The 20,369-nt window shown below is 38.0% G+C and overlaps 1 protein-coding gene across 4 annotated transcripts in view; it reads right to left on the bottom strand.

Moving 5' to 3' along the window:
* sorcs2 (sortilin-related VPS10 domain containing receptor 2) overlaps positions 1 to 20,369 on the bottom strand; it is a 668,617-nt gene that overhangs the window by 409,196 nt on the left and 239,052 nt on the right. For all 4 annotated transcript variants that reach the window (XM_072576855.1, XM_072576671.1, XM_072576763.1 and 1 more), the window contains one exon: positions 9,934 to 10,030. In XM_072576855.1, coding sequence (XP_072432956.1) covers positions 9,934 to 10,030 — 97 coding nt within the window. The remainder of the gene's footprint in view (positions 1 to 9,933; positions 10,031 to 20,369) is intronic.

The raw sequence follows: 20,369 nt of genomic DNA, 5'->3' as shown, positions 1-20,369 counted from the left end.
ACTTTTTCATGCAGAGGGTGGTGCATGTATAGAATGAGCTGCCAAAGGAAGAGGTGGAGGCTGGTACAATTACAACATTTAAAAGGCACTTGGATGGTTATATGAATAGGAAGAGTTTAGAGGGATATGGGCTAAATGTTGGCAAATGAGACTAGGTCAGACTGGGATGTCTGGTCGACGTTGATGAGTTGGACCCAAGGTCTGTTTCTATGCTGTATGACTATTAGAATGCCAGGTAAGCATGGTTAGGGAACTAACAAATGTACAAGGAGTTAAGGTACAGACCAACAATATCCAGTTGATCTAATTGAATGGTAGAGCAGGTTCAAGGAATAGGATGGTCCGCTCATCTTGTTCCTGTGTTCCAAACACCAGAGTAAAGCAACTACAGTTGCTCATATGGTATTTAGTGAAAAATGTAAAGACTGTTTCATCTGCTATTGAAAAATGGTTAAACTGAAATAATTTTTATCTCAATACATACATTACACATCCCTACATTTAAGAGAAATTAGGGGATCACTTCACCCCTACATGATATTTAATGGTCCAGACAATGGATGAGTTATCATTTATTTTCCAGATACCTTCGATGCCAGACAGCTGAACCTTTGTCATAGAAATGGTGTTTCATATATTGTCGAGCAAATGATCAATCCAATACAATTCATCATTTTGAGCAAAGTTCTCATGCCCCGTAACAATGGAGGCGACATCAGACAGAGCTAGCAATACAGCATGTATTGCTAGGTACTGTGTAACTCGTTCACGATGAAAAGACTTCTGGGAAAACATATTTAGTCAGGGCAATTGAGCCTGCTCTGACCAATTAATTATCATCCTCACTCAGTCTGTCAGTGCATGAGCCCCAGTGTAGAGAACAATCACTGCTTGTTCCATGGCTCAAAGCTGGTTATTTATCTGAACCAAGAACATTCAAACAATAGCAGTCTTGCTGGAAGTCAGCAGAGCTCAGTACAAGTAATCTGGGAATTATTACCCCAAGAATCATTTATCTTAAATGTCAGTTTGTCAGCTAATGACAACACAGAGAACCATCACTGCTTAAATGCTCTTTCATGACTGAAATCGATTGTGCAAATTAAAAATCAACAGTGTGCCTCCAGAACCTGAGCAGCACACACAAAGTGTCTTCCAATTATCCTTTTTCACGCTGCCATCAGTAGACATTTTTTTTTAACAAGTTATTTTGCAAATCTGTTATTAAAAGCATGAATGGCATGATTTGCAACTTAATGATTTAGGAATATTTAGGGGTTCATAAATTTAAACAACTGTAGTTATTAATTCACAGCATGTAATATTTCAATGGGAATGCTTTGGTTGCACATGATTCATAAAGCTAACTACTGCTAACTGCATGTGGCTAACTGGGATTCAAAATATACACAAATCGTATGTAGAATTATTAAATAAAAGATGAGTTGCAGGGATGTTTGATTTTGTGAAATAACGTTAAAAAGAGTGATAGCAATTCATCCAGCTATTTTACATCTCTTTATGAGTTAGATGGAAATAAGGAGGAGGAATGCAAAATAGGATTTAATTCTCATCCTTGCTTCCATATTCGACTCTCTCTGCCCAATGCCTGATAAAATACACCAGTGAAGCTCAACGCAAGAATACCGTACCTTTTAACTCAACACAACAACCTCCTGGACTCAACACTGAGCTCAACAACTTTAGATTCCAAACCTTTGCCTCCATTTTGTTCTTATGATTTCTTATTTCTTTCTATTTAACTGTGTTGGTCTTCATCTTATTTTTCTCCTAATTCCTTCATGATGTACTCAGATTGCTTTTATGTAGCAATTTACACCTCATTTGAACACAACCTTTCCTCACTATTACCATTGGTAGTGTTTGGTTTGTTATTAATGTCTCCTAGCCTCCACCATATGAGAGACCTTTCCTTTTTCTCTTCCTGCCCCTTTCCTTCAAAAGTTTTATGCTTCCATCTTTCTTCAGTTCTGATGAAAGATCATTGACCTGAAAGATAGTCTCTCTTTCTCTCCACAAATGTTGCCAGATCTGGTGAGTTTCTACAACTTTTTGCTTTTATCGCCAAATCACAATCCTCTGTTTTAAACTATTAAGATATTAAAATCTATCCCACAGACACTAGCGCTGACCATATAATTTCAATATTAACATTCACACAATCAGTGTGCATGAGACTTTCTGTATGTTTTTGTTGAACTGGCAACGTGAAAAGCAGAGAATGGGTATGTTCTGAGTACTTTAGTCCATGGTTATTCTATAAAGGTAGATGTTTATTACTTAAATATTAACACAAAGCACATTATCTACATATTGTGCGGAAGATGTTTATTTATTTATGATACTTAATAACTCTGACATAGCACACTGTTATTGGTTTTCCAAGTCCTAATATGCTTTAGTTCAAAGTCCAATGCTATGGACTGCATTTTATAACTTCTATTTTTCCAGAAAACCCTCATAATAACATTACTACAGCAATTGCTACTAGTTTTCTATTTATGAAATTACTCAACAGCATGAAGTATTTCTTTCATTAATGAATTAATGTCATTTCTATTAACACTGCATTATGCCAAAGATATTTGATAGAAATTTCTGATGAACTTCAGTGTGGTGTGACAACAATGTTTTAGTGAAAGACACCTTCCACACACTGTGCAGGTAAATATTCTTGGTGTCAATATTTACTGAATAAACAACTATTAAGTTACCATGGATGTAAGACACTCAGGTCACATCCATACTCTGCTTTTAGGTTGCACTTCAAAACAAAAGTTTGTTCATAACTCACTAATCAAAAGTAGGCTGTTACATGAGGGCTACTGAAAGGGATATAAAGATAATCTAGAGGCCTCTTTCGCATACTAGGCAGAACTCAGAGATTGCTGTTAAGTCTAGGTTTCAATACATCGCATTAGTTGTATGCCACTTTGACCTTTTACAATAAATTCTATGTGCTACAATCCAGAACCATTAACTACCTAACAAAGGAGTGGCACTCTGAAAGCTTGTACTTTCAAATAAATATGTTGGACTCTAATCTGGTGTAGCGTGACTTTTTTGTACATTTCAGAGGGGTACTTTATTAGCTGTAAAATTCTCTGGACTGTCCTGCGCTCACGTTAGGCAATATATAAATGCAAGGTTTTCTTTTATCTACAAACCTATTTACTCCACTCTGCATCTTGAGTCCAAAAGCACAAGTCTTTCAATTTTTTAATTGTTAATTTATTAACAAGTACTTGAAAATGTATGTTCTATTTGGACTATTAAATGTGTTCAGTGCTCATTTGCTGCTTTGAATACTTCTTGAGCAAGATGGATTTGCTCACTCCTGAAATTAGTAGCCATTGAATAAACTTTCTGATGGTAGTAATTGCAGCAATTTTAAGCCTCATCATATAACATGTACAATAGAACATTGGAACAGAGTGACAGATGTTGGCTTATGCCTGACATTCATTGCAAATCATGTAATTGACATCAGTGAACAACCAGAAGCAAGGAGGGACAATCTGAGAATGAGTTCACCACAGGCTGCAACATGCATCTTTTGTTATATGTGATTACACAGCAGCAGAAGCAGGTCACCCTTCCTGTCCTCAGCCAGGGATGCAACACCAATGGTAGCTGAATAAAGCAGTGAAACAGTGGGCCTGAACAAGTTGTTTATGAATTAATATTTTATTTATGTCATGCAATTCAAATAATATTGATTCATGTGGGTTTTTACTTCAGTAATTGCCATAATCAGAATGAAACCAACATCTTGTGATGCACTAATTAATTGTACTGAAAGTAGGTTGTTACAATAGTTTAAAAAAATTGCAGCAGGAAAGGCTGAAATGTCAGTATAGTTTAATAGAAGTACTAATGATGATGGGAAAGTACTGGATGCTTCAGGGTTGCAGAGTGAATCAATTAACTAGAGATGGAGGACACACATAGCTTACGATTCCTGTCACTTTCACATTTCATTATTGATTACCTTTTTAGGGATTCCCAAGTATTAGTACAATGTATAGAGTCAGGATTATAGAGAATATCAAGATATGTATGACTTAAGGCCCCCCACAGGTAATTTAACACCTCAAGTAGTTTAACATTGTAAGATGAGCATGAGTAATTAGTTTTTCATGCACTTTCAAATTTTAAAAATTGCAAAGATATCTTTTGTTAAGGCTTAGATTTTTGAAAGAATGTAATAGAAAGCAAAGAGTGTGAGGTTTTAGGTTCCCTTTATATCTTTCCTTAGCTCTAAAAAATGCTCATCAATCTGAAAGGCGAACTCTTGTTTCTCTCCTGATATAATCCCAACTGATGATAATTCAGGACCTTAACTGCGAAAGCAAAGCCTGACCTGATGGATCATAAGTTGCAATTCATTTGCCACAGTAATCAGTAACTGAACATATTCACAAGTTGCTGCCAATGTACGTTTAACAAAAAAAAGTGTAAGTTTATGACATAGAAAAGGAAAAGCAATATAAATTATTTTGCGCTATATTCCGTGTAAAATGTAAAGTTGCTATAGGCTTCTGGACCATAAGGCTGCTCTCTCATTATACATAGATGACTGGTGGTGATTTAACCAGAAGGTCAGCACACCTCAGGCGTGACAGAGGTTGAGTAGGAGAGAACTTCACAGTAACCTCAGCCAGCTTGGGAATTGAACCCACGCTGTTGGCATCACAAACCAGGCTTCCAGTCAACTGAGCGAACCAACTCACAAAATGGAAGAACTATTTGAAAAGATCCTACTACAAATATCAAAAACAAAAATTCAACTCTTCTACACTCAAGAACAGCTTACACGTACTCAAGTCTAGGTGAAGGATCACCCTTTTTCAACCTCGAAGGTTCTTGTTCAGAAGCCATGTAGAATTTTGTTTCCTTCTGGTAAACTTCCACATTCACTCAATGTTATTCCATTAACTAATATCTCTTCATGAGCCCCTTAAACAAACTGCTAATAGTTCCCTGTGTGTTCCTTAAAATTGTGCATTCAACAGTGTTGTAGAATGTATTTTTCTCTGACACCTTAAAGCTTTTCTTTTGTGTAATCCTAAGCCACTCCCTTGACCTTCTGAATGGCTCTCTTTTTCTAAAAGGAAACCTGCTTCTGTTTTTATTTCCCTGTGTCATGGAACACCTTATTGGTAGGTAACAGCCCAATTGGTTTTTCATTTATTTTATTCTTGTTTTCTAAAACAGTGGACTATTCACCTTTTTTAAAGCTGGATTTAAGTGTATGTGAAGACATTTCCAGACAACCCTACACCACTCACAAATCAAATCTAAAGTGAAACTAAAATTATGTTTCGCCATCTTAACACATCAAAGAGAAATACAAATTAAACCTAAAGCCAAATATTGTTCTGTCCACTTTAAAGCTCAGATTTCCAAATAGTAATAACGTGAACCTTATTCACATTCCATTGATGCTGCCTGATCTGCCAAGTATTTTCAGCAAAATCTATGTTTGTATTTCAGGTTAGGGCTTTGTGTTTCAAGAAAATTGAAAATTCAGAATGTATTCTCTAACAGATCACAAATGCATTCGGTAGCACTCTTTTAATATACACTATGAGTTGATTATCTCCCAACTCTAGGATGAGAGGTAGAGGGAAGATAAAGACCATGTAATGGTTGCCTTTTGCCCTCTTTATATTTTCTTTTAATTTTCTTAACCATTGGTGGTCCATGCAAGACTATATTGCAGATCACAGTAAAGCAGCATGTATATTGGCAAGACAAAACTAAAATATGCATAAATGCAAATTACTGCACAATGCTGGAATCTGAAACCAGCTTTGACAAAGGGTCAGTTAAGACTCGAAACGTCAGCTCTTTTCTCTCCTTACAGATGCTGCCAGACCTGCTCAGATTTCCCAGCATTTTCTCTTTTGGGTACTAAAATATGCATGTTCTAAAAGTCTGAAATGAAGAGAAAATAAATACTAAACAAGTCAGAATCGAAAAAGGGTGACTTCGATGCCATGCAAAGAAGACAGAACAACTGCAAAATAAGGTAAGAGTGAAACAAAGAATATGTTTGCTTTCATAATGTAATGGATTATTATGGTGGTATAATTATCATAATAAATAGTCCATGTTGACTTGAGCCATAATAATTTATCTGTATTATAATTAGTCATTCCTTGAGCATTTATGGCCGGTTCCTTTTCAATTTTATTACTTACGCCTAACTCTGATCTAAAGGCATCTACCTAAATATATTTAAGATGTGGAAGTGCTAGTGTTGGACTGGGATGGACAAAGTTAAAAATCACACAACACCGGGTTATAGTTCAACAGGTTTATTTGGAAGTACAAGCTTTCAAACGGCTGCTCCTTCGTCAGGTAACTATTGGGGCAGGATCATAGAACACAGAATTTATAGTAGAAGATCAAAGTGTCATACAACTCGCGATGAATTGAACAAAGATTGCTGTTATATCTTTAATCACTTACAATGGGTTGCAGGTTTCGACTCATTAATATGTAAATTCCAGAACTTCTTTTAAATCACATTCCCGAAAAAAAACAAATAAACCCATTGAACTATAACCTGGTGTAGCATGGTTTTTAACTAAATATATTTAATCTGGTTTTCAAAATTTTAATTGATTGTCTGTGTTGATCAGATGGAATTTTTTTCATCGATAGGAATTTAGTTTCTTAGAGTCATACAGCACAGAAACAGACCCTTCAGTCCAAATCATCCATGTCAACCAAGTTTCCCAAACTAAACTAATCTCACTCACCTGTGTTTGGCCCATATTATTCTAAACCTTTCCTATTCATGTACCTGTCCAAATGTCTTTTAAATGTTGTAACTGTACCTGCATCCATCACTTCCTCTGGCAGTTCATTCCAAACATGAACCACTTTCTGTGTGAAAAAATTGCCGCTCTTCTTGAAGAACACAATGAATTCAATAAAATAACATAATATCCTTTAAAAATATTGAATTGAGATTTGAAACTTTCTCTCTCAAAAAGGCATAACCTCTTCTTACTGAGCACAAATTTGTTTGTAAAACAACTGTTCACAATTAAGCACAGGGATTACAACTTAGAATAAGGGGTCGGACACTCAGCATTGTGGTTCAGAGAAACTTCATCACAGAAAGGATTTTGAATATTTGAAATCTCCAGTTCCTCAAAGTGGAAGCTCAGGCTTTCCACAGACAGGATGAGAGATATTTAGATATTCAATGAATGTAAGGATATGGCAACAGTGCAGAATAGAGAAATTGAGGTTGATGATCAGTCATAATCTTATTGAATGGGGGAACTGGCTCCAACAACTCAAGTTCCAACATCTGCTCTTATTTCCTTTGTTCTTAGGAAATGATTGATATGATGAATGAAAATGTCCCACTACTGTGCTAAATGCTGTGCCTCTGAAGGCAGATGAGTGTAGGTCCCGAGCTTGTCAATGTCCTGAGGAGCCTACGCGTTTCACTGCAACACTTTAAGTAATCAACGGTGAAGTGTCCATTTTGAACTGAATTGTAAAGCTAAAAGAATTTTGTGAACTTAGACAATCTTCACAAATACTACAGAGAAAAGGACTTGAAAACGGACATTAAAGAACGGGGTTGCCATTTAGCTGCCTTGAGGCTTTCTCAAGTGTTTGTTTCTCACTGATAACTTAATGTGTTTATTTTAATGTTGAAAGAGCAGGGCATTTAAAAACTTCAGATGATGACACTTAAACAGACTTTATCTGCCCTTCACAAACACTTACATCAACTCCATCAATTTATGCTTCCCATACTGTTGATTAAAGCTCATTCAAGAGCCAAATTGGGGAATGTTTGGGTCATCCTGTGTGATTCATACCTGATCTTCTGTCCCTTCTGACAAAAATGGAACCTGTCAGAAGTGGAAATGGGATTCCCACATCAGGAAATGCTTGATGTTTGACAGAGTTAAGTACACTTGAAGCATGAAGATGTCTGAAAGACTTGCATATTGAAGTTAAACTGGCACAAACCAGAAAAATAACAGAATTTTTTTGGATTTGGCTCGAGGATAGGGGGAGGAAAAGACAGTATTTGAAGCAAAAGAGTACTTGCATGATACCTGTCTTATGTGGAGGAATGATCTTGATCTTCAAGAAACTCTGATCCAGAATAAATGAGGATATATGTCACTATAATGCCCACCAAATGGTATTAGAAGATCAAAGAAAAACAAGTTGTCAGATTTGACCAGATATTGGATTAATCTCATACACTTGATTTCTGAAAAGTACTATTTTTTTCCCTTCCAGTATTGGGTACATGATTTTTGCATTTCAAATCTAACAAAAAGAATCAACAAATCTGAAAACAGACCTACTGCAGGTGATATAAGCAGATCATAAAACATACAATGTAATCTCAAAGTAATGATGTGTATAAACTTAGTTTGAGGAAATCTGGGCAAAGGGAATTTATAACCTGAATACCTTCCAATTTTGAAAGCATTTGAAAAAGAAAAACCTCAGGTATTTATTTTTAGTCTATATATGAGCAGATGAATTAACATTACAATAAATTTCACCTGTCTGTCTTTATTGTATTCAATACAGGGAAAAACTTACCAAGGGAACATTTTTTCTTAGCATACGATGGAATAATGACTACTTGGAGAAAACATTTAACTTCTTCTGCGGTGTTCATATCAATACACAAGTGACCCAGTGTAACCCAATTGTTGCTATTTGAGCAATGTCACCAGAAAGTAATCATTTTATGCAGTTACAATAAAGTTTTTACTCCCACTGCAACTTGTACAAATAATGCATTTTCAGATAAATCCCACCTCCAGCAGCTCAACACTTAACAATATTTAAATTTCTCATTTGACATGGCTAGACATTGTGAGCTTTCTATCAGTTTTCTACACTGCCCAAAGCTATAGAGATAAGACTAAAAGCATTCCACCAGATACTGAATTTAGCAGATATTTTTATCCTGTTTGTGAGAAAAAAATAGCACTCGCATAAAAGCCAGTTATGACAATATAGTACATGCATCACATGCCCCAAGGGGGCAAACTAAGAGCTTTGATTACCAATTCCACAAAGTCTAGCATAGGACAATGGGAAAAAAAATAAAGTGCAACCAATTATTTTGCAATCATCTGCCAGATTGATGTAGCCATGTTCCAAAGGTGAGCTTCCACGGTCACATCCCCTCACAGAAACAGCTAGAATTTGTACTGTTCACCTTGCCAACAAGATGTTTTTCCTTTTGAATTAATAAATAAGCTCTAAAATGGCACCCTGCCCATTCACAAATATGACTGAACAAGATTCAAAATGCAGATATTCTTGATTTCTATATGAAACCTCAATATCAGGTCAAGCTGCATTCAGAACAAAATAAATATGCAAGAGTTTGAAAGAAAATAATTCACTATTGCTAGAGCTGGTATTTCATTTCCTCTTGAAATTGCATTTTAGAGTTGACAAGACAGAAGCTTTGCTTCAAAATTCAAGGAAAATAATTATAATTCCACATAGGGATAAAATAATCTCATGACAAGATCAATTTTTGAATTTTAACATAACTGCTCAATTTTGAACAGATAAGAAAGGGAAGGGAGAAAAAAAAAACAGTAGGTTACAAAATTTGAATTGAACACTGTCATGTTGAATCATCAGCAAATAAAAAACTGAGGAAACTCTTTAAAAAAGGTGGAATAGTTCCTGCCTTTTTCTGGTGATAATTTTCCCTGTTGCACAGTGTAAAGTACTTACTTAGTGGTGATATCTAACCGTAAAAAGAAAGTCACTTTCTCTGGTTGTTTGAAAACCTGCATCAAAGTCATCATAGCTTTGGGAAAAAGAGAGTGAGAAAGGCCTTTAAAATAACTCACTGGCTCCCATATCCATACTTGAGCTTTACTGTACCTTTTTCTTGTTTGCAGGACAAATGTAGAAATTGGTGATTATGTTGGTGCCAGACTGCAGGTTCAGTTTTACATAGTTTGTTCCATAATCTGATGACCTGTCAACAAAAAAAATAAGAAGCAATGGGAAATTAATAGTGATATTATTATGCAATCCTGTAAAACCTCCACTTTTATTTTGCCTGGAATGGGAACTTTACACACAGCAAATGGCTTTAACTCATTGCAGTTGAGTCAAAAATGAATGCATTTTAGCATTTGCCAATGACAATTGATATCCTCTGTTACTGCGCCAACAGAAACCTCCCTCCACATTCTGCTCAAACTCTCTGCAGTCTTGACACAGTTGACTACCCCATCCTCCTGCAAAACTTCTCCACTGTTATCCACCTGGTTGGTCTGCATTTGCCTATTTCTATTCTCATCTCCCTAATTGTATCCAGAGTAACACTTGCAATTGTTTATTTACTGCTCCTGTACCATTACTTCTGGTGTTCCAAGCATCCATTCTTGTTCCATTTCTTGACTGTACAATGCCCTTGGGATTATCCTCTGAAAACAGTTTCTCATATAGAAATGTTCAAAGTAATTCCAGAATAGTATGCATCATAAGCTGGGTGCTTAATCTGAGAGTTTCTTGCAACTACGAACTTAGTGTTTTAAAGATTAAATTAGATTGCCTACAGTGTGCAAACAGGCCCTGCGGCCCAACAAGTCTACACCGACCCTCCGAAGAGCAACCCACCCAGACCCATTCCCCTACATTTACCCCTGACTAATGCACCTAACACCATGGGCAATTTAGTATGTCCAATTCACCTAACCTGCACACCTTTGGACTGTGGGAGGAAACCAGAGCACCTGGAGGAAACCCAGGCAGACATGGGGAGAATGTGCAAACTCCACACAGACAGTCGCCCAAGGCTGGAGTTGAACCTGGGACCCGAGTACCGTGAGGTAGCAGTGATAACCACTGAGCCACAGTGCTTCCAGTGGATGGTCAATGATATGATGTGTTAGGCTCCCTCATCATTTCGGACCTTGCTTGTTCTCTTAGACATTTTTGAAAAGCTGGGAGAATTGTGCAAAGATGTACTGTAGGTGGCTGAAAAGGGGTCACTGGAAGATGATAGACAAACAAGAATGTTAAGATCTATTTAATTCTTAACAAGAAGGACATCATCATTTTGCTACCCAATGCCTGCAAGTGAGATAATTTTCTTGCCTGATTCATAAACCCTGCAGCTCTCAAAATGCTAAACATGACAATCACAGAAATTATTTGAAAATAAAAATCTCTTTGAGCTTACTTTTATGTCCCATATTTGTGTGTTTATTGGATGTACAGGTGTTTGGTATAATAGTGGTGATAAGGGAGCTCCGAACTAGTCTGCTTGGCAAGAATCATGCAACAGCTGTCAAGTTGTGATAAAAAGAGTTGTTGCCAAGCCGATAATTAAGCTTCCATTTAAATTTGAGGTGCCAAATTGACTTCAGCTTACAAATATCTACTTAAATCTCAGGGTGATGGTCAAGTCTGAACAGGAATGTCCATCACAGTAGTGTGAAAAGCAGGTTCCAGATTCTGAATATTACACATAAAAGGAAACTTCGATGCATGAGAACTAAATTTAATGGAATAATTTTCATCATGAGTAATAGCACACAACAGTGATGGCATTTAGAAGGTACATTGCATCTCTGCATTAATGGTACTATGCAGATACAAGTTGTTACTGTTAGAATAAATCATATTTACCATAAGTATACCTGATGAAACCAACTGTATTAGCCAAGAAAGTGATATTATCATAGAATCCCAACAGATGTGGAAGCAGGCCATTCTGTCCAATAAGTCCACACTAATCCTCTGAAAAGCATGCCAACCAGACTCTGTAATCCTTCATTTCCCATTGCTAATCCCACCTAGCCTGCACATCCTGGACACTATGGAAATTAGCATGGCAAATCCACCTAACCAGCCCATTTTTTGACTGTGGGAGGAAGCTGGAGCACCTGGAGGAAACCTACACAGTCACAGGGAGAGAATGCAAACTCCACATGAGTAGGTCCCTGGGGGTGGAATTGAACCTGGATCCCTGGTACTGTGAGACAGCAGTATTAACCATTGACCCACCATGCCTGCCCTATTTGTATCAGCTAGCAGATCTTAGACTTGAAACTCTAAAATCCCAGCTATTCCTTTACAACAAACATTTCTCAACTGCTCTCTTAGAAGTTGTACTGTGATCGGACCTATGTGTACCTTTCTGGACAAACATCAACTTATAACATCAACAGAATAGACCTTAAGTTTCCAGTAGATTCTTCTGATCTCATTCCATAACTATGGTGGATAGTCTAAGATACAGTTTTTAACATTTACAACCATTTCTCCTTATTTCAAATCAAAGGGAAGAAGTAGCTAAAACAGTCGAACTATTCCACAACTATTTGAGCCAGCAATGAATACGAGCGTGCATCCAGGAATCTCCAGCCAATGGCTTGTCAGTTTTCACTGGCTGGAGAAAATAAAATCCACCTTGAAATTCCAACACTTCAGTCTGAGCTGTAAGTTACACTGAAGAATATGGAATTGTAACCAGTAAGTGGTACATGGTTGCAAGGGAAATGGAGAATAAGCATAAGAAAATAATAACCATTTGTTCTACAAGCCTCCAAGATCTCTGCACTGTCCCAGTTCTAACCACAAGACAGTGATGTTATTGATGCTGCTGCAGAATTTGCTTCTTCAAGTCAATGCCATATTAACAAAATCGTGAAAGAAGCCTGGCTACTAAAATCTAACTTTAATGAATAGTAGCATATAAGTCTTCTTGCACACTCTCTTTGACAACTAATGGTTAACTGAATTGTATTTAATTTTATAATGTGCTTGAATTTGCACATTGTCCTGTGTCTGCTTTTCTTCTTTTTCTGTCTCTCCTTATTCTGTTAAGAGATCTCTATTTATTTTATTCTTAGTTTCCTTGTGAAATATGAATGTTAGCAGAATAAGGTATTACTGTGCTAACATTTTGAGCAAAGATTGAGAAAATTTAAAACCAATAGTTATTTACATAATAAAGACATTTGCCAATTTAGTCAAAATCATTGTGACCAAGGTGAAAATAATAAAATCCATTTTTGTAAACAGTCTGCACAAATAAATATCTAAATATTCATTTAACAAATTTTTCAACGGGTTGTTTATAGAAATTAAGTACAACAGCAACAGTCGTTTGTTGAACTAATGAAATTCTACCTGATCTTGGTGACTGAAATGTGTTGACTCATGAAATGAATTTAATTATAATTAATTAATGTTGCAGTGTTCAAGTCATACAGCGAGTGAACATGTAATTTTAAAGGATTAAGTGCACTAATTGTTCAAATAAATTACTTGCTCAATATATACCAACATGAGTGAGTGGGTGGTTGAGGAGAAAGTGATTGAGAGAAAGAAACATTAAAAGGAAAGAGGCAAGGTGAGATATATAGAGAGATAATAAGACAGACTTGGTAAAATGAGAAAATAAATAGATCTATCAATAGAATAATGAGAGACAAAAAGACAGACACAGGACAATGTGCAAATTCAAGCACATTATAAAACTAAATACAATTCAGTGAACCATTAGTTGTCAAAAGAGAATGTAAGAAGTCTGACATGTAATTATTCATTAAAGTTAGATTTTAGAATAGATTCAGAGGGATCTTTGACAATTCTACAAATGTTTTTCAAAAATAAAATGCCAGAAGATCACTCTGGAACAGTGACCAAAAAACATGATTGCTAAGAAAACATGTGACCACAATAAGAGTCTTGGAAAAACCTCTGTATTTTTAATTGATAAGATGTTTATACTGGTAAGTTTTATGAACAGCAGACTAAGCAGAACAAAGCCATTAATTTTATTTTTATTTCAGAGCAAAAGAATCAACTTTTTCAGTTCAGTTCAGAAGGAAATAATCTTTTCCAGAAACATTGAAGGCAACAAGTCACCTCAGCAGAAGTGTTTTCTGCTCTGTGAAGTTTCCGAGCAAGGAGAGAGTTTTTAATCAACCTCTTTACATTGTTGGAACTGAAAACATTTATGGCCTCAGAAATATGAGAAGTTCATGCCTGCAGACTGGGGATGATAAAATTGTCTCCACAGTCCAGCAAAAATAAACTGGGAGTCAGTTAAGTAGAAACCTACGAATTAGGATAGGAATATAATTTATCTAGACTTGAGTCGCTGTAACAGAAATAGTTTTGGGAAGGATTGAATTTCGCTTTGCTGTTTTTGTTAAGATCTTTCAAACAGTCTTCAATATCTATAATTCTACTTTTTTCTGTAATAAATTTGCATTTTTCTGTCAAAAGAATCTGTAACGCTCTGTGAATGTGTTTCAGCAACTAACCCACCATGCGAACTATCACATATCAAGCAGGTTTCATTCTGGGATTTGATTTGCATATCCATTAGGAAGATAACAGAAATAATGTACCTAGTCATTCAGTCTAGTTTTAGTTACAAGTCAAGGAGCAATATAATTGGACAAGTCACTTTTAATACAAAAGAAACATTTAAACTATTTCTACTTGGTGTCCTATTACTTGCAACATTTGAAGAAGTCACTATCAGCCTTCAGTGATATTGTTATGGAAAGGTTGCATCTTCATTGCATGACTCCTTGACAAACGTTTTATCCTTTCTTAATTCTTTGTCATTGTTACAGCGGATACAAATACTATGAATCACATGGTGATCTCCATTATGTCATAGGCCATTATTTTTGGTTCCTGGTGCATCCAGTTCCCACGACAACTTCTGCTCCTGTCCTTTGGCTGTGATGTTAATCCAATAGTTTTTGGTGGGAGGAACATTTGAACTAACAATGAGGCCCCAGATTAAAAACTGGTTGGATCTTCATACTTGAGGACTCTATTTGCCCTAAACAAAACTGGAAACATGGTTATAACAGGCACATTCTCATCACATGCTCCTTCCTGTTCACAGATACCAAGCATTCCCATTGTTCATTGATCAATATCTGTGATCTACAGGTAGTACAATATAAAATACATGGATACAAACTGGTGACAATATTCCCTTGGTGATAAGCCACAGGATCATAATTCAGAGCATGGTAAAGATAGATCAGTGGATATCTTCAAACACTTTTTGTTGGATTATCATGAGCTGTTGAAAAGAAGTTGCTTGCTATTTTATCCCTCTACAATAAGAATGAAAATGAATGACAAATTGTGCAGTAGTTTAGAGAAACAATCAACCAACTGGAAAACAAATTGTCTGTTTTGAAAACAGTTTTGCTTTCCTTCCTGTCCATGTGACACGCTTTAAATGTTATTCAAGAAATAAAAATAATGATTTTCAGAGTATCACAGTAGATATCTGTAACCTAAAGGAAGTGATACTGTTAAATCATTCTTCACAACTTTATTAAAAAGATTGTGCCTAAAGTTAATGTCTAAACAAGTTCCAGCAAATTTACTTCCTCCATGGATGGCACAGTGGTACAGTGGTTAGCACTGTTACCTCACAGCACCAGAGACCTGGGTTCAATTCCCCGTGTTTGCGTGAGTTTCCTCCCATAGTCCAAAGATTTGCAGGTTAGGTGAATTGGCCATGCTAAATTGCCCATAGTGTTAGGTGAAGGGGTAAATGTAGGGGAATGGGTCTGGGTGGGTTGCTCTTCAGAGGGTTGGTGTGGACTTGTTGGGCCGAAGGGCCTGTTTCCACACTGTAAATAACCTAATCTAATTTATGTGTGTGTCTGTTCCTATGCTTGTGCGTGTGATATACCTTGAAGGACCCATTCAAACGTTTGTCCAAGTTCTGGCCTGTATTAATGTACCATATATAACATAGATATTAAGCAAAATATGAAGGAGAATCATCCTCTTTTAAAGCTTTAAATATCCCCATCCTCAATAAAAGAAGAGCCCAACACATCAGACGAGACCAAAGCATTCACAGTAGTCTTCAGCCAGCAGTGCAAAGCGGATAATCTATCTCAGTCTCCTCCAGTGTTACCGAGCATTACAGATACCAGTTTTCAGCCAATTCAATTCATTCCACTGAAAATTAAGAAACAGTTGGAGGCACTGGATACTGCAAAGGCTATGGGCCCTGACAACATTCCAGCAACAGTACTGAAGGCTTGTGCTCCAGAAGTGCTGCTCCCCTAGCCAAGCTGTTCCAGTACAGGTACAACACTGGCATATACCCAACAATGTGGCAAATATACTACCAGGTATATCCTGTACATAAAAAGCAGAACAAACCAATTAATTATTGCCCGCCAGTCTACTCTCAATCATCAATAAAGTGATGGAAGGTATCATCAATAATGCAGCACTTGCTCAGCAATAATCTGCTCAGTGATGTTTAGTTTGGGTTTCGCCAAAGCCACTCCGCTCCTGACATCATTACAGCCTTGGTTCAAACATGGTCAAAAGAGCAGAATTCCAGAGGTGAGGTGAGAGTGATAGCCCTTGATATCAAGACGGCATTCAACCAAGTGTCACATCAAGGAGCCCTACAAAATGGGAATCAGGGAGCAAACTCTCCGCTGATTGTAGTCATATTTGGCACATTTGATTGTAGTTGTTGGAGGTCTGTCATCTGAGTTCCAGCATCTCAGTTCATCAGGGCAGTGTCCTGGGCCAATCATCTTCAGCTGCTTCAGCAATTACTGTCCTTCCATCAAATGGTCAGAATAGGAGATGTTCACTGATGAATGCACCTTTTGAGACTATTCAGGTACTGAAGCAGTCTATATCCAAATTCAACAAGACCTGGATGACATTCAGGCTTGTGCTGACAAGTGACAAGTAATATTTATACTACACAAACATCATGCAGTGACCATCTCCAACAAGAGACAACCTAACCACCATCCATTGACATTCAGTAGTGTTACCATCACTGAATCTCCCACTATCAACATCCCAAGAGTTACCATTGACCAGAAATGCAACTGGACTTGCCACATAAATACAGTGGCTACATGAGCAGATTAGAGGCAAGGAATATTGCAGCGAGTAATTCACCTCCTGACTCCCCAAAGCTTGTCCATCATCTACAAGGCACAAATCAGGAGTGTGATAGAATTCATCCCACTTTCCTGATGGGTTCAGCTCCAACAACATTCAAGAAGCTTGACACTAGCTTGATTGGCACCACATCCACAAGCATCAGTTCCTCCTCCACTAGCAGCAGCGTGTACTTTCTACAAAATGCTCTGTAGAAATTCACCAAAAGATCCTCAGGTAGCACCTTCCAAACCCATGATCACATCCAGTTAGACGGACAGCAGGTATCTGGGTACACCAACCAATACAACCTGTCCTCCAAGCTAGTCACCATTCTGATTTGGAAATACATTGCTGTTCCTTCACTGTTGTTGGATCAAAATCCTGGATGTCTCTCCCTAAGGACAATATATGTCTCCTTAAAGCACATGGACTACAGCAGTTCAAGAAAGCAGCTCACTACTGCATTCTCAAGGGCAGTTAGGATGGGCACTACATGCTGACCAACCAGCAATGCCAACCTCCTATGAGTAAATTTAAAAAGAAGATTGTCTCTGTAATTTTCATTCTACAGCAAACTCTGGTATTCTTGATTAACTGGCAAAAAATTGCATACCTCAAAAACCTATATTATTCTGTCCAATTCTTATAGATACTTAACACTTCAATATAAATATACTTCTTGTTCAACTGAATAGCCACACAAAATATTAACAGTTGACTCAGTTCTGAGACAATATGCCCTCAAATAGCACAATCTGCTGTGATGTCCAAGTAGTTTGTTGAAGGTGTTAGTGAGAAGTTTGTCTGCCAGTAAGTTTTATTGAAGGCAAAGATGCATTATTATTGTGTAAGTGTTCGATGCTATAACTTCATTTGCAAATCCGTGGATGACATCATGCCAAAGAAGTGAGTCTGGGTGTTCTCCAACCAGAAACCTTCGATGAATCAGCAAATCCACTGCCTCCTGAAGACCACGCATACAGCATTCAAGTCGGATGACCCAGACCTACACAGAAGGTCCAGATATCACCTCTGCAAAGCCATCCAATCCGCCAAGATGCAGTACCGGACCAAGTTAGAGATCCAAACCAACCAAATGGACACCCACTGCCTGTGGCAAGGCCTAACAACATAACAGGATACAAAGTGAAGAGGAGCAATATCACGGAAAAAGACACATCCCTCCCTGATGCTTCCTATGCTTGATTGAACAAAATGCCAGAGGGGCAGTGACACCTGCCCTGACAGCTCCAGACGCATCTGTTCCCATTGTCACCACTACAGATATCAGATCGGTCTTCCTGAGAGTCAACCCAAGGAAAGTGACAGATGCAAACAGTGTCCCCAGCCGAGCACTCAGATCCTGTGCAGACCAGCTGATGGAGGTGTTCACTGACATCTCCAACCTCTCCCTCCTACAAGCCAAGTCCCCAACTACTTCAAGAAGACCATCATCATTCCAGTACCAAAGAGCCTTGCAATGTGCCTTAATGACTACCACCCAGTGGCTCTGATCTTGATAATCACGAACTGCTTCAAGGGGCTGCTCATGGTCCACATCAACTGTAGCCTCCCAGTCGGCCTCGATCCCCTGCAATTTGCCTACCGGCGTCCCAGGTCCACCATCATATCCCTCATCCCTGGAATACCTGTGCAACAAGTACACCTATTTCAGATTCATTCTTTATCAATTACAGCAATGCCTTCAACACCATTACCTCCTCCAGACTGATCTCAAAACTCCGAGACCTAGATCTCAGCACTGCCATCTGCAACTGGATCCTCAGTTTCCTGACCCATAGACTACTAGCAGTGAAGATGGAAAACTGCACCTCCTCCACAATAACCCTCAATACTGGAGGCTCCCCCAACGATGTGTTATCAGTCCCCTACTGTACTCCCTGTACACCGACCACTGTGTACCCAAATTGCGAATGAATGCCATCGACATCTTTGCTGATGATGCAACCATGATAGAACGGATATCAAACAATGATGAGTCAGAACACAGAAAGGAGATAGAGGGCTTGACGTCATGGTGCAATCATAACAATTTCTCTCTCAATGTTGGCAAAACAAAAGAACTAATCATTGACTTCAGAAAGAAAGAAGAACGCCAACATCAACAGAGCAGAGATTGAGACGGTGGACAGCATCAAGTGACAATAACCGACAAACTGTCCTGGACTTCCCACACAGATGCATTGGTCAAGAAAGCATAACATTGCCTCTTCTTCCTCAGGTAGCTTAAGAAATTTAGCATGTCCATAAGGACCCTCCCAACTTTTACAGATGCACCACAGAAAGCATACTATCCAGGTGCATAACGGCCTGGTACGGCAATTGCTCTGCCCAGAAACTACAGAAGGCTGTGCGCACAGCCCAAATTATCACAGAAACCAATCTCCCATCCATGGACTTCATTTACATGGCTCATTGCTATGGAAAGGCTGCTAACAGCATCAAAGACCCCTCCCAACCCAGTAATACTCTCCTACAACATCTTCCAACAGGCAGAAGTTACAAAAGCTTGAACACACGCAACAACAGGTTCAAGAACAGCTTCTTCCCTGTCATTATTAAACTGATGAATGGACTCACTAACTTCAAATAATGTTGATCTTATTAATGTTGACCTTGCTTCACACATCTCTTGTGCAGCGTAATCCTGTGTGCCTCACTCTGTCTAAGCACTCTATGATCTGCATGTCCTTGCTTACAATGAGCTGCCTGTACTGCTCACAAACAAAGCTTTTCACTGTACTTAGGTACACATGACAATTAATCAAATCAATCAAATAAAATATAACAGTAATATGTACACCCCTGCATTATATTTCTATGACTTACTGTGAGTTTTTACGTTGGTTATATGGACCTCTTGATTATCTTGTAAACACTTCTGGTCCCACAGATGCTGGATAATAGAACATTCACAGAATATAGAAATCCATCGCTATAATCTCTGGAGAAATAACAGTGATATGGGTAGGTGAAGTTGGTCGTTATCTCACCACTCAAAAATCTGACATCCGCCACTTCACCATCTGTGACCATCAAGATTATCCTGATCCATCTCTCCTTTTCCTGTTGCATATGCTGTTTTGGAAGGATGGAATCAAAGCCATTTTTCTCACATTTGTCCAAATTAAACTAGCGACCCCTGCACAGAGTAGAAGGTGGTGACAGATCTTGGGCAGCCCCAGAAGTATTGCAATGAAGTGATAAGGCCAAAATGAGACCTCCCTCCCTCCCTCCTACTGTTGCCTTCAAACTAATTTCAATCATTCCCCTCAGATTCAATCTTGATCTCTTTAGCTACCCGATCTCCGGAAATCAGCATGTAAGAGCTGCTCAGTGATACGCACAGTAAAATAGTCAAATCTCAA

This window comes from Chiloscyllium punctatum, chromosome 1 (genome assembly GCF_047496795.1).
Source record: "Chiloscyllium punctatum isolate Juve2018m chromosome 1, sChiPun1.3, whole genome shotgun sequence".
In the NCBI taxonomy this organism is placed as follows: Eukaryota; Metazoa; Chordata; class Chondrichthyes; order Orectolobiformes; family Hemiscylliidae; genus Chiloscyllium; species Chiloscyllium punctatum.
The sequence above is the reverse complement of the archived record's forward strand: the minus strand, read 5'-3'. Positions and strand labels throughout refer to the sequence as shown.